The 15,128-nt window shown below is 40.6% G+C and overlaps 1 protein-coding gene across 1 annotated transcript in view; it reads left to right on the forward strand.

The window, feature by feature from the left end:
* Nucleotides 1-15,128, forward strand: part of NHS (NHS actin remodeling regulator) — a 78,739-nt gene that overhangs the window by 41,483 nt on the left and 22,128 nt on the right. The window contains exons 2-3 of the mRNA XM_063126423.1: nt 8,033-8,185; nt 10,329-10,462. Coding sequence (XP_062982493.1) covers nt 8,033-8,185; nt 10,329-10,462 — 287 coding nt within the window. The remainder of the gene's footprint in view (nt 1-8,032; nt 8,186-10,328; nt 10,463-15,128) is intronic.

The raw sequence follows: 15,128 nt of genomic DNA on the forward strand, positions 1-15,128 counted from the left end.
CCCATTCAACTCTATGGTCCGTACTCCTGAGTAGGCATGACTAGGTTTCCTAACCAGAACAATGTTGGCTTCTCCTTGCCATGCCAACATTGACCACAAACTTCTCCAAAAACTAATTGTAATATTTTGTCTTCACTTATCTTGTTTAATATGATCTTAGGGGAAAGCATAGTGTGTTGTTTTACCGTAATTGCGCACTTTCAGGCTGCCATAGTATTGTATTTGCACAAGAAAATATATATTAAAAATATTAAAAATTAACTGCAGGGGGAAGGAGAATGTAGGGGGTGGGGCAGGAGATTTTGCCGGCACAGTAGCGATACAGGTGAAAAGATACACGAGCTGAAATAGCGCAACAATGCACAGATGTGAAAGTGCCCAGTGCCAGACTCACTAAGGAAAGGGAAGGGGAAACCATGGACTCAAAGTGTGTGGGGTGGGTGGGGAAGTAGGTATGATGGAGCTCCATCACTGAGCTGCATTTCCTGGTGCCCATGTGTATAGGCAATTAGTTTGCAACCTGTGTTTGCTGTGAATGAATGGTTCAAATTGATATTCAGTTTGTAACCAAGGAGATCTTCACAGAGCTGCTGTCTTTACTGTCTTCAGCTTAGGTCACATTAACCAAGTCATGTCCAGATGTGATAAAAGCATGATAACTATCTTTCTGCTTATAGTAATTTCTCACATTGCACTTTATGAAAATATTGCTTCAAATGTATGAGTAATGCAGTGTATGAACTCAATCTGATTTCAATCCCCGGTACCCTCAATACTGAGGAGAAAATTTAAAATCTAGAGATATTTGTGAACATTTACACTTTATTTATTTGATTTATACCCCAACATTCTACCCCAAAAATGGCATTCAAAAGGGCTTACAAAAACCATTTAAAATTGATTAAAATAATAAAACACATTAAAATACATAAAAACATAACAATTATAGAATTAAAACAGCACCCTACCAATAGACAAATGCCGTAAGACTTGAAGTGAAGATGACTGAGCATGCTCTACAATTGTGCCTATTCTGTGGCAGCGCGGGCAGCAAAGAAGGCACTGTTGGAAGATACTGATTATCTAGATCCATTCCAGTCTGGGTTTCAACTTAGTGCAGGACTGAATCAGCCTTGGGCATCCTGATGGATGATCTTTATCAGGAAAGGGACAGGGGAGTGCAAGCCTGTTCATTATGCTCGACTTGTATCGTCTTTTCATACCATCAACCATGGTATTCTCCTGGATCGACTCCACGGGCTTGGCATTGGAGGCACTGTGTTAAGTGATTCCAGTCTTACCTATGGGTCTATTCCACAGAGTAACATTGGGTGACTATTCCTTGGCTCTTGGAAACTGAGCTGTGGGGTTCTGCAGAGTACCATCTTGTCCCCAATGCTGTTCAACATCTATTTGAAGCTGCTGGGAGCAGTCATTAGGGGATTTGGAGCCAAGTGCCATCAACCTCCCTGTGACATCTGAATCAGGTGAGGCTGTGCAAGTCCTGGATCAGTGCCTAGACTCAGTTATGAGCTGGATGAGGGTCAATAAACTGAAGTTGAATCCTGGCAAGATGGAAGCCTTGTGAGTGAGTGGTTCCTGGGTCTGGGAGATAGGCTCATTGCTTGTGCTGGACGCGGTTGCACTCCCTCTGAAAGATCAGGTTCATAATTTGGGGGTACTTTTCCATCACAGTTGCTGGAGTCCCAAGTGGCCATGGTGGCTTGGAGTGCTTTTTACCAGCTTCCAGTGGTTCACCAGCTATAGCCTAGCTTGGACAAGAACATGGTGCTAGTAACCTCAAGACTAGATTATGCAATACGCTCTGTGGGGCTTCCCTAAAGGCTGGTCTGGAAACTGGAGCCAGTGCAGAATGCAGCAGCTCAGCTGTTGTCAGGAGCTGCCCCTTTTCATCGTGCAACTCCTTTGCTGAGGGAGCCGCACTGGCTGCCTTTTGCTACTGGACGTGGTTTAAGTTTTTGCTACTAGTGTATAAAAGCCCTAAGTAACTTGGGACCAGGATATCTGAGAGTGTCTTCTCCCTTACCAACCTGCCCAGTCACTGAGGTCATCAGAGGCGATGCTCCTGGTAGTTCCACATGGACTTATGACCTGATTGGAGTCCACCAGGAGAAGGGACTTCAGTGTGGTGGCTCTCTTTCTGTGGATCTCCCTGCCTTTGGAGGTCAGGTAAGCACAAACAGTGTGTTGTTCTTGGCACCTGCTGAAAGCATCTTTATTTCAAGAAGCTCTTCTCAATTGACCAGCCACGGTTTTTATTGGTATTCTGTTTAAAAACAACAACACCTTAATATGGTGGTTTTTAAAAATCTTTTATTGTTCCTTACTCTGGAATTTGTTTAGACATGGAGCACTCTATAAATGTTGGGAATAAAAATAAATAGAAATAGACCCTCTTACAGGCCAAAGTCCTTCTTGAATAGGGCAATCTTTGCCCACCATTGGAAGTATAGCAGAGAGGGAGCAAACCTAGCCTCGCTTGGGAGTGGGTGGCACAGCCACCCAAAAGACCTTCTTATGCATGTCGCCATTAGGAGTGGGTGAACTCGCCCACATCTGCCCTGACACTGCCCGGCTTCTTTTGAGGCTTGGCTCAGCCTGACGAGCACTTGGCAGCCGTCTACCCCCACTGCCAAAATTCAGGTTCACAGTTTGGGAATGCTCCTGGATCAGTTATTGTCACTTGGTGGCTAAGAGGACCTTTTATCAACTTTTAGGCAGAGATAGCCTGACAACGGTTATCCATGCTCTGGTAACCTCCCAGTGAGATTACTACACTGCATTTTATGTGGGGCTACTTCTTTTACAACACTTGGTGCACCCTATCTTGGTCCATCTTTTGTCTTTGCCACAAATCATGAGCAAACGCCGAAAGGCCTTTGGAAACTTCTGGAAAGTGTTTTTGAATGTCTAGCTGTTACTTCTTACTACTGTTACTCTATTACAAATTCTGTATATAATAATATTATACTTAATATTTATGTAGTTTCCTAAACATTTCCTAAATGTTCAAAATACTTTTATATGCCTCACCTTCTTGAAACCAGTTATGTAGGGGAAGCCAGTATTACATTCCTATTACAGATAAGAGAAGACACAAAGGCCCAGGGTGGGTGTCTTAACCAAGGCTAAGAGATTAAAAATGCCTCATGGACTCATATGAACTCTACCCATTCTCCTATAAAGTTTTTCTCTTCTTTCCCAGTGCAACATTACTGGGGGAAGGTTGTTGGTTTTTTTTAAAAAAATGTTAACCACCCTGTAGCTAATAGCTATGCCATTAGTGCTCAATGGCAATTCCTCAGTAGGGGCAGGTAGGGCAGCAACCCCCATTCCCTTGGTCTCCTGTCCACAAACAAGCAGTCACTCGCTCAATTCTGTTTGCGTGATCAATCACTTCTCTCCACAGAAGATGCTGCACACACATCTTCCTCTTCCCCGTGCTGTTTTGATCTCTGGGAGGGGAGAGTTTTAAATTGCTTGGACAGGACATCAGGAACAAACACTCTGCCTCATTGCCATTCTCCCAAGGTTCCTGTGGAACTTGCATACCGAAAACACATCTCTCTCTCTCTCTCTTTTTTTTTTTTTTTTTTTTTTGCTCAGAGCAACATTGGTTAAAGACATGCCTACTCAATGGCCCCATTCAAAAGACACCTTAAACCACAACTTTAACCATGATAGCTAAGCCAGAAAGCCGGGCCATGTTCAGAAGACACCTTAAACCCAGCTTTAACCATGGTGAATAAGGCTTTTTGCCTTTTTCACCGTGGTTAAAGCCATGGTTTAAGGTGTCTTCTGAACGGGGCCAATCAGTCTGACAAGCTTCTGCTGTTGAGCCAAGCAGCCCAGCGGGGTGGGAAGGAAGAGGGAGGTGCTGTGGTTTATTGGCTTGGTAACCGTGGGGCCAAGCAGCGCATCTTAAAACAGCCCACCTAGGAGAGAGATGGACCCCTCTTACCCTCAGAAGGTGTCCCAGGCCAGCAACAGTGCTTCTTTTGTGTGAGCCAAGTTGGGTATGGTTGGCTCCCCTTCAGGCCAAGGGATGGAATTTGTTTTAGCCTACTGGGTCACAGTGGATGGACTGTCCCAAGAGAGTTAAAAGTAGCATCTGCAGATCAGAAATGATTGCTGTGTTGAGAGTGTATGGGCCATACACCACAAACAACAACTTGTATGTTTTGCTAGCATTGTAGATTTTAACTTCATAAATGTGACAGCAAAGGTGGGGGGGGGTGTAATTGAAGACATTCTGAACTATAAATAAAATGTACATCAGTTTTGGCACTTGCCTCTATGAAACGTTTATGCACTAATATATTTGATGTAGTTGAATGTGTTCCCAGGTTATCTTGTATCTGAGATGAACAGGTTCTGTCTGGAAATTATTTGTGTTTTTCTTACAATATTGAGTGTAGATGTTAGAAATAGTGTTACCATTGACTCATCATGCATTTTGATGCGGAAGAGTTGGTCCTGCCTTAAGGTAAAGGCGTGTAGACTCCTATCTTTCGTAGAGGCATGGAAATACTCTTGTTTTAGGAAGATAGGAACGTGTCTTATACGCAGGGGAGACGTTTTTTTAGACCAGGAGCAATCATGTCCTCTGACTGAATGACTCTCCTTTCTCTGGCAAGAGAATGAAGTGATAACAAGGCTTCCAAGCTGTTGTTTATGAGAAACTGTGCATAAAGTAAACCAGAGAATGAAGAAAATATAGCAGAAGCTGGATCCCTCCCCCCTTTTTTTGGATGGAGTTCCTACTTCACACGAGCACTTCCAATGTTACCCTTTCTTTGCAAGGTTGTTTGCATTTCTAATTAAAAATTAAAGCTTGCATTTTTGCTGGCTGAAGATCTTTTGTTAAGGCTCAATGTGCTTTACAAGTTGAACCTATGCAGTCAGACATAAGTACCACTGAGTTCAATGAAGCCTACCCCAAAGTAACTATGCATAGGATCACAGTCATGCCCCATAAATGTAATTGTGAGATTTTATTAATGGCTTGTATGTTTTGGATGTCTGTGTTTTATGATAGCAGTACAATAGCTCCTTTGAGTATAATAACAGAAAAGCAGTACATAAATATATGTATCTTGGTGGTATGACTATGGACTCTGCTAGGAAGCATAGCTATGGGAGCTGTCATCAGCTCCTGCGCTTATAAAGTTACCATTACACCACTGGAGTGAGCCAATTGGTCCATTACCATGTCATTGGCTACACACTAGCATGTTATTGTCCAGAACCAGCGTGGTGTAGTGGTGATAGTGTTAGACTGGGACTCAGGAGATCTAGGCACTTTTCAGCCATGGAAGCCCACTTGATGACTTTGGGCCAGTCACAGACTCTCAGCCCAACCTACCTCACAGGGTTGTTATCGTGAGGATAAAAAGGGAAGGAGGATTATGTATGCTGCCTTGGGTTCCTTGGAGGAAAAAAGGTGGGATACAAATGAAACAGAAATAAATATACTGACTGGCAGCAGCACTCCATGGTTTCAGACTGGCTTTTTTCTCAGCCTTACCTGGAGATGCCAGGGCTTGAACCTATGCGGTACCACTGAACTACAGTACACCCCGCCGTTACTCATCCACTCGTGATTTTTTTTTAAAAAAAAATACCTCTTTAATTATTTTACTTATACTCATTAAATAATCTGTTGCTTATTCCTCCCCCTCCCAAAAATTTACTCACTTTAGTAATTAAAGGTTTTTAGAAACAGAAAGGGAGGGGGAATGAAAACGTGAGAGTCTAAAAAAGCAGACAAGAGCCATGGGGGGAACCCCTTGGATCTATCAAAAATAAATAGAGCAGAAATCTTTCTTGCTGGCCTTTGTGTTGTTATTATTAGAACAAACACGCCTGAGTGAACTAAGCCATACTACCTTCAAGCATCCATACACAACTCAGCTACAGTATTTTTTTTTCAAAGGAGGAAAGCTGAGAGTAGAGGTTATGAATGATGGATGTGTATGATCAGGAGTGAAAAGCTAGAAAATCTGTTTTTCTTTATGCCTAGGAATCACATGTAGTTATCAAGTGCTGTGCTGGCAGTGGATAAGGGCCAGTGCACATGAAACTGCCTCTACATGGGAAGCAACTGCTTCAGGTGGCACCATGGAGGAGATAGGTGAAGGCAGGTATAGAGATGGATGAGAAGTTAATTCCACCTATATTTTATGCAGATTTACCACATTCATGCTTCCCAAGACAAGAAATGAGCTGAGATGGAGTTGTATAACGAAATCTACACATTTCTGAGCTTGGTGATGCAGTTCATTGGTGGAAAAGTCTACAAAAATATGCATTTTAGTAAAAAGTGCACACAAAATGCATGTATTAAAAAGTGGATTATATATCTATGGAAAACTGCTTTACATCTATAGAAAATACTTGGGGGAAATGCACACAGAAATGCATATATTTGGGTGAAAGGTGCAAAAAAGGTGTGAATTTCCATGCACTTAAAAAAAAACCCCAAAAATAACAACACCCAAAGCTCGCAAACTTATATGGAAATACAACAAGCTTAAGCCTAAAATCTTACAATCTCAGCCAAGAACATGATTTTCAGATCAGTCCAACCCCTAGGCAGGATTTATTTATTTATTTATTTATTTATTACAGTTATATACCGCCCCCATAGCCAGGGTTCTCTGGGCGTTTTACAGAAATTCTAAAATTAAGATAAAAACGAGTATACAAAATTTAAAATTCTAAAACAAAGAAAAAGCATTAAAAACCGTTAAAAAACTAAACATGTGGGTGATTAAAATGTGCTGCCATATGCCTGGGCAAAGAGGAAAGTCTTAACCTGGCGCCGGAAAGATAGCAGCGTTGGTGCCAGGCGAGCCTCGTCAGGGAGATAGTTCCATAGTCTGGGGGCCATCAGCATGTTCGGGGATACCAGTTGGGCTCTGCTTCAGGTAACAGAAAATATTGGGGTAGTTCTGTTGCTGACATTTACCAGTAATTTCTTAAGATTTTAGAAAGCCTCTTAGAAGTGTCTGATAATGGTGCCATGCAATAGGAGGAGTAGGCACAGTCTAAGCATTGCAGTCTTCCATCACTGAAAAGGGGTGAAATCAGGTCATTTATTGAAGACACTTAGCAGGCACAAGTTGTACCAATAAATGTCAAGAGATGTTCATGTCACAAAACTTGTTGACTTTTACCCCAATACCATCATAAACGTTGCCCTGTACCCGTAATACACTTTACTCTTACCAGCATGTCAGAAATGTGTTAGGAAACATTCTTGGTTTACAAACCAGCCACAGCATGCTTTATTGGGGAAATGACTGAGATGAGAATTAATTAATATAAGGATGTTATTATATTTTCTGGTGGCCTTCTAAAAAAATCCCCAAATACTGGAAGTTGTCAAAGTTCATTGATCTTTTGACATTGGGTTGATCCCAATGTTCGTTAGGTTGTATCTAGATTTAAGCTGGATCAATTGCACTGGCAGAAGTGGCCTTATTTCCTCCCTCCTTCCCAGACTAGCCCCTCAGGACCCCTCAAGCCTGCTGAATGGGATGAGCTGAAGTGGGGAATGATCTCCCAAAAATTGGGTGCAAGATTTCCATCTTGTGGAAGCAGATCCTAGATCCATCCCTTTAACAATAACGATAGATTACCTCATCTGAGCGCTAATTTGTGTCCATTTTATTCATGTTCTCCCTAATTTTTTCAATGAGTTTCTATCACCACATTTTTTTGTTTATTCATTCATATTAGGAGTGGATATTATTTAGAATCATTCTGAAAGTTTGATGGATTCGTGAACTCCTATGTTTCAGAATCTTACGGATTTGATTTGCAGCTAGAGTATAAAACAATTTAAAAAAATTATATTTCAAGTTATATATGTTGATAGTTTTTATTAATAGGTTGCAACCTATATTGATCTTTGAGCTAATGGATGTTTTTATTTAATGTATTCAAGTAAGACACATCTGTATTTTATTATTTGTGACTAAATGTCCTTTTCTCTTCGCCTCCACAGCTGTCTCAAACCTGGATGCAGAAAGCAAACTGAGTGTCTACTATCGCGCACCTTGGCATCAGCAAAGAAACATTTTCCTTCCTTCCACCAGACCAGCTTGTGTAGAAGAGCTGCATCGCCATGCAAAGCAGAATTTGCGAGCCTTGAGGAAAGGTAAATCATTTCTCTGTAATGAATGGAATAGCATCCCACAGAAGATTTTGCTCCTTCAGAAACAACACTTTAAGCTCCTACCTTAAGTGACTCTGATCAGCTCTCTTTTGCTTGCTGGATAATGAGTCTGACAGAGGACCAAAGTATACATGACTGAGTTTGTCTCTGACGCATGTGTGCACGTGTCTTTTACAAGATGCTGTGTACACTGCAAACTACAGCAGAAGAAAAGGTTTCTCTTGCCATCTTTCAACTAAAATTCACCCCAAAAGCTGTTTTTGCCGCTGAAGGGGCAGGACCTCTCTTTTGCTAAAAATGATGGCCATGGTCTTTCTGACAGTGAAACCACACATGAACAGCAATTGTGAAGCGCAGTGCAACATTGTGCAGGCATGAGCCTTTTAAAAAATATGTTAGTGCCTTGAAATTTTATTATTTGTTAGGTCTATAAAGTACCTAGTAATCTTCCAGGAACTTTGATTGACTTGGGGGTGGGTGGGGAGACCCTTATTGCTTCCAAGTGACAATCCAGTGGGAGAAGCCAACTGTACAGGATTTATTTGCTGTAAATAAAGATAAAGTCGGTTAAAGACAAGCTCAGCGTCTTCCACTGGAACTTACCTGGACCAGTAGAAAAATGGTTTTGGCTCCATTTGATAGGAATAATGTAAAGGTTCTGTTATTGAATTCTTAAAATAGCCTCCCCCCCCCCATCCTTTGGATGTAATAGTTTTAGGTAAATTGTCTACTCATTTCTTTGCAATTTAGAGTAGATAATAACTGATCACAATCACTAAGTTGTATAAATGCTATAAATAATATGCTAAATAATTCCTTGGCACATCTTAGCAGCAAACTGTGGGTGAAGTCTGTCTTAATAGCCTAGCAAAGAGCCATAAAGGGAAATACAACCAGAGTCACATTAAAATTAGAATAGAGCAGTGTGTGGTTGCTCTGCATCACAGCTGTTTTAGTTATGAGTAATCTTCTTCTGCCATCTTGTGGTCAGGAGACAACTATCTCAGGAAACAATGAAGAGTCAAAAATGTCTTAAGAAGACCAAGTAGTTAATCTGTTCCCGATAGTTAATATCAAATCATTTAATCCAGAAGCTATGTTGCTACACCATCATTTTGAGCAATTTGTAGCAAAACAAAACCATGTCTTTTCCACTGTGGTGTAGTGGCTAAAGTGTTGGAGTGCGATTTCGGGAGATCCGGGTTCTAGTCTCCCACTCAGCCATGGAAACCCACTGGGTGACTTTGGGCCAGTCACAGACTCTCAGCCCAAACCACCTCATGGGGTTGTTGTTGTGAGGATAAAATAGAGAGGAGGAGCAGGATTATATACACTGCCTTGGGCTCCTTGGGGTGGAAAAGGCAGGATATAGATTCAATAATAAAAAAAATAAAATTATTAACTTCCCTTACAGTTTAACTTGGTAGCTGGTGAATTTAGGAAAAACAAAAGAAAGCAGAGTTTGTCTTGTACTTGAGAAAGCTAACAAGTTTCCATCTAAATACTCTTTTCAACATTTTACCAACGATGAAAATTAGTTCTTTGTTGGAGTCCAGTATACAGCAGGGGTCAGGGAGAAATAAGCATGGGGAAAGCATCGTATCATGTAGATTGCTATCTTTCAAAAGGAAAAGAAAATCCAACATGCTTTCATTCTATATGGAGATGTTATATTAATACTGCAGTTTAAAGATTGAGCTTCAAATCAAAGCTTCTGAACTTGATTTTCCTAGGTGTCCTTAGGTCATCCTTCTCCAACGTGATGCCTTCCCACTGTTTTGGACTACAACTCCCAGCACTCCTTACCAATCATCATACTGGCTTGAGCTCATGGGAGTTGAAGTCCACAACATCTAGAGGGCACCAGGTTGGAATGGCTGCCTTCAGCAAACTGACCTCTTACATCAATATGGAGAAAATAATTTGGATGTACCTTATGGATAGTTGTAAGGATGAAGATGCCATCAGAACGGGTCCTATAAAATGTTTATTTCATACCAAGAGGATGTGCAAGGTCATAATTATGTACATATTTACTTTGAACTGCTTTTTATGTCTGGAGATTATTTGTAAATAATATACATCAGCCTAAATAATTTCCTTATCTTTTGTTTTTGCTAAACAGAGCAACGAAATTGGGGTGATAACAGAGAACAGAAAGTCCTGAGCCAAATCTCCGTGGTGGCTCCTCCGTTTCCCTCTTTTCCTGTAACCTGCAGTCAGAAGAACAAAGAGACAAAGGACCGTCACTTGCTAAAAGTAAGTTCTTCCTCTTCTCCTACATATATTTCTGATGTAATTATAAGGGCTGCCACCACCTGTCCAAACACAGCATCTTTGCTGCAAATTATCAAAGCAAAGCAGATAATGTCAGAAGGAACAGCACCAGCCAAACTGCTATTGCACTGCTGTTAGAAGCACAGAGATACCCTTAAAAGCGAAGCCTAATTATCATTTGGTTACAATAACAAATGACAATTACGCTTATTATTATATAATTTAGCTGCCATAATGTTTCCTAAGCGCCCCATGGATTCTTATATTTGCCGTATTCTTTATTGTGGGCTCTTAAAAGTTCTAAAATTAAATGCAGATTGATTTCCAGCAGACCTGCAGTGGTTTGTATGTGATGGCTCCATATGGAGATTAATGTTCATCCTTGATATTACTCATCTACAGAGCTACAGCTTTTAAGAGTTTGAAAATGGGCAGCCTTGTTTATCTATTAAAATGGAGAAGGCGTTATGCTCTTACCTGCAGAGAGGTTTCTTTTATGAAATAACAGTAAAATAAATTGTTGCAGACTTAATTAGGGTTAGATCTACAGCTTATATGAAGTTATCATGTTATACAGAAGCATACTGGGACAAGAAGCCACGCACACTTTAAAAATATAATAACTAGTAGTTGGGTCTAGGCAATTAGGCTGCAATCATATAGACTCTTATCAGAAAGTAAGTCCCTTTGAATTCAATGGGGTTTACATCTGAGTAGACTTGCATAGGACTGTAGTGTTAGATGGATGTGGATAACCAGCGTGGTTTACATATTTCTATTAGTTTTCAATCACTTCTCTGAAGGATATTCTCTTATATGATTTTCAGCTGTCAGAATACCAGTGTGGAATGACATGCCGGATAAGTGGTTTTCTTTGTATTAACCTTACGGGTGGCCTGATCACTTTTTAAGGTGCCAGATCCTGAAATGGGTAATTGGGTGTCGCTGCTCCTGGCTTCTGCTTACCGATGGCACTTGTATCTACCCTAAAGGATCTCAGCTGGGAGCCAGCTTTCTCCCACCTGCCATTCTCAGCTATGCAGTGGTCAACTAGGCCAAAGTCCAGGGCTCCACAGCCCAAAGGCCCCCAAATGGCCAACCAGGGAGTAGCAGGTGATGAGGGCAGCAGGAGCAAATTCAATTTGATTCCTGTGGTCATGATGTGCTATGATTGAAAGGACCTTAACAGGCAACACTGCATATTAAAAAAAAGGGGGTTGGAAAACATTTTAACCTGTAAAGAATGCAGAAGCAATTGTAAGGCATAAAATCGTGATTATATACACAAGGCCGTTTAATACACAAGGCCATTTAAAGAATGGGCCTGTAAGACCATAAAGTCCAAAGTCACCTAGCTGCATCACTGCAACTATGCTCCAAATCACTCCCTTGCTATACCCCCTCACTTCAACTGGGCATGCAAACAGTCTGCACATACTAAAAAAGTGTAAAGGTATAAAAGGTCAAACTAATAAACTATTATAAACTGAAGTCAGAGCTGTGGCAATTAATTGTTCCCACAAGGAAATGTGTGCCTTCTGTGGACCATGAGGGCAAGTCTTATCCTGTTTATTTTTCTGCACATCTTCAAAGTCTGCACTTTCATTTATACCATGAACTAAATCTGTAGGATCTGATTCATATAAATGCTCTAACATTCAGCTTAAGTATTTATATGACCTTCTGTGACACATGTTAAAGGTATGCTGTTTTGTACTTTGAATTCTCCATCTTTTGAACAAGATACCATTTTTACACATAGTTGCATTTTAACAACTATTGAGATGTATTGTATATATAACAAATGTCAACTATCACAGAACACATTTCAAGTCTTCAAAACATTTTATACTTCATCTCAAGAAGATCAACAGTGTGACGTTAATATTAGGAACCTCATATTGCAAATGGGTGTAGAAAAAATGGGTCAATTCAGTTATAATGCCAGTCCATTGTTGGCTTCTGCTTACCAGCTGACCTTGTTCCTTCTCACTTGCCATGCAGACCACAGTTGGAATCCATAGTTTCCAATTCTGGTCTGGTTCCCAAACCTGTTTTGCAGAGCTCACACAAGCCATAGTTTTCTAGTTTGGATGTAGCAGCAAACTGTGGTTTGTGAAAAACAGGACATTCCTAATGAAGCAGAGTGTGCAAGTGGGTGGTGAAGAGAAAGGGAAGGAGAGAATATGTAAGCAATCCGAGCTTATTCATGTAATGTCAAATCATTGCCCTTGTTTGATTTTAAAACTGAATTACCATTATATGTAAACAATCCTTATGTTTTTCAGAGACAAATAAAGTCTCCTCATATACATACTACTATTTTCCTGAAATATCTAAGAGTTTTAAGAAATTCTTCTAGAAAGGATTTGAATATCATTTAACATATTGTGTATCTATCTATTTTAATACCCTTACAGAATCACATTATAGGATTCTTGGATCCCATGGCTGAATCCAAGAACCCTGTAAGAAACCTATTCTAGTAGCTGAAATCTGTGTTTGGACTTGTTTTTTTAACCATACAGGGTAGCATTTATACAGCTGTTAACTTCAAAAGAATTAAAGAGGTTTCCAATATTATGATTAGAAATACTAGTTAAAAACTGCATTTGTAAATTCATCCTGAGTTATTTGTATGCTTCTGCGTCAACTCTCCATTTTTCATTAGAATATAGTGTTCTTAATATTTTGAAGCAAGGTTACTTTAAAAATAACTTTGGTGTAGAGAAATTGTCATTATGGAATACGTAAATGGATATTAAATTCCAATCAGAGTATTTTATTCATCATTCACATTACAAGTTGTTTTTAGGAATTACATTTCTCAGAACTGTGATTTTTCTTTACTACCCCTCAAAGTGGCCAGCAAGACCACTGATACCCCTTTTCTGGATTCTTTATCCCTCTTCTACTGTAATGCCCCTTTTCTCCTTCTACCTTGGTATTTGCATTCTGCATCCCTTTTAAGTTGACCTTGAAAACTCCACTGCAATGTGCCAGCCATTCCATGTTCTTCTCAATGGTCCCTCAAAACTCCACCATGACCTTCTCAATTTTCCCATTCCACATGGGCAGATAGGTCTCAGATGCTCTCCACCCCCAGCCATAGCTTAGTCTCCAGGCCACCACTATAAAATATAATTAATTCCTGCACCTTTGGGCTTTCTCTTTGCCTTTCCAGTTCACTAACACCAGCCTTAACTGGAGTAGAAACCCTCCATTTAATGGGGAATTCAGTGGGATGTATGATGGGAACATCAGATATGAACATTTCCTTTGGAACAGATTGATAGGAACTAATCAGAAAATAAAATGCAGCAATTAGGAAACGTATTTATATGGAAATATTTGGCTGCAGCTTCTGCGTTACTCCAGATTTTCAATTAACATGGCTAAAAACATGTATCAGGCAGTTCCTGAACTATTCAGATCCAAGCTGGTGTGAATGGCAATGTCAGTGCATCAGTAACTACTCTACAAAAAGGGCTCTGGAATCTCCGGCACCTGTTTGTTTGTGGGAAAGGTCCATCAACTAGACTCAAAATCTACAACTAGATACCAGCCTTGGCGCTACATGGAAAAAGAGCCAATTCTCCTAGCAGGTTACTTTTCTTACATTACTTAGTGTGGGCTGGGTCACATGTACACCCTAAAACAGCCCATGGGTTCTAGATGGTTTGTTAACCACAGCAACAAATCACCCTCACCAGATCCACACAACATGGTAAACTATGCCTGCGAGGGTAATTAAGGAAATTGGACCAGCACTGATGATCATGTGAACCTGGTTATTTTGTTATGTCTTGAGTGAGCAGGAAGTTGAAATATTCAAGGCCAGGCTAATTCTTGTAAATTGGTGCTTATTGGAGAAGTGACTTGTATGAATCAATGAACATAATCTTATCCCATTTACTGATTTAGCCTTCTCAGTGGTAGCCACCCAATTGTGTAATGATTGCCCACTGTCCATCTGGCACCAATACTGTCATCATTTGGACAGCAAGTTAAGACTACTCCCAGGCATTTGGCAGCATGTGATGGGATTTTAATGTTAGGTGTTTTTTTAATCAGATCCTAGTATCTTATTGTAACTGTTTTTTTGGCTGCTTTAAATCTTGTATGTTAAAATTTTATATATTATGTTTTGCTTTGTACTTTTTGTGAGCCACCGAGAGAGCTTTGGCTATTGGGCAGTACAGAAATGAAATAAATAAATCACCAGGAGCACAATAAGGTCCAAAATCTCCCTTAAGTACCCACGAGGCCCTAAAATCCTCCACAATCCCTTCTATCCTGCCCCACTCCCCTTTTCTGTCCCACTTGCCTGCTAGGGGTGATGATGACGGCTCAATGGAGGCCTCTTGAGATGTTGCCAATTATGACCAGCAGCATCCCAGGGGCAAGAGATGTAGCTTCCAAGGTGCCTGACCTCCATACTAAGGACTCAAGTACCCTGGGAATGCTACACTTCACAGAGACTATAGTAACTGAGGTCCTGCCACAGCAATGTTTAAGTCACTGAGGAAGAATTGAGTTACAATCTGAACCAGAGAAGGGGAAATGGTACTGGAGAAATGGTTTCCCAGTAGTACTGGGGTGGGGGAGGTGGATGGTACTTACATTGCAATCCAGGTGCACATTTTGT

The sequence above is a fragment of the Elgaria multicarinata genome, chromosome 5 (assembly GCF_023053635.1).
Source record: "Elgaria multicarinata webbii isolate HBS135686 ecotype San Diego chromosome 5, rElgMul1.1.pri, whole genome shotgun sequence".
Taxonomy (NCBI): Eukaryota; Metazoa; Chordata; class Lepidosauria; order Squamata; family Anguidae; genus Elgaria; species Elgaria multicarinata.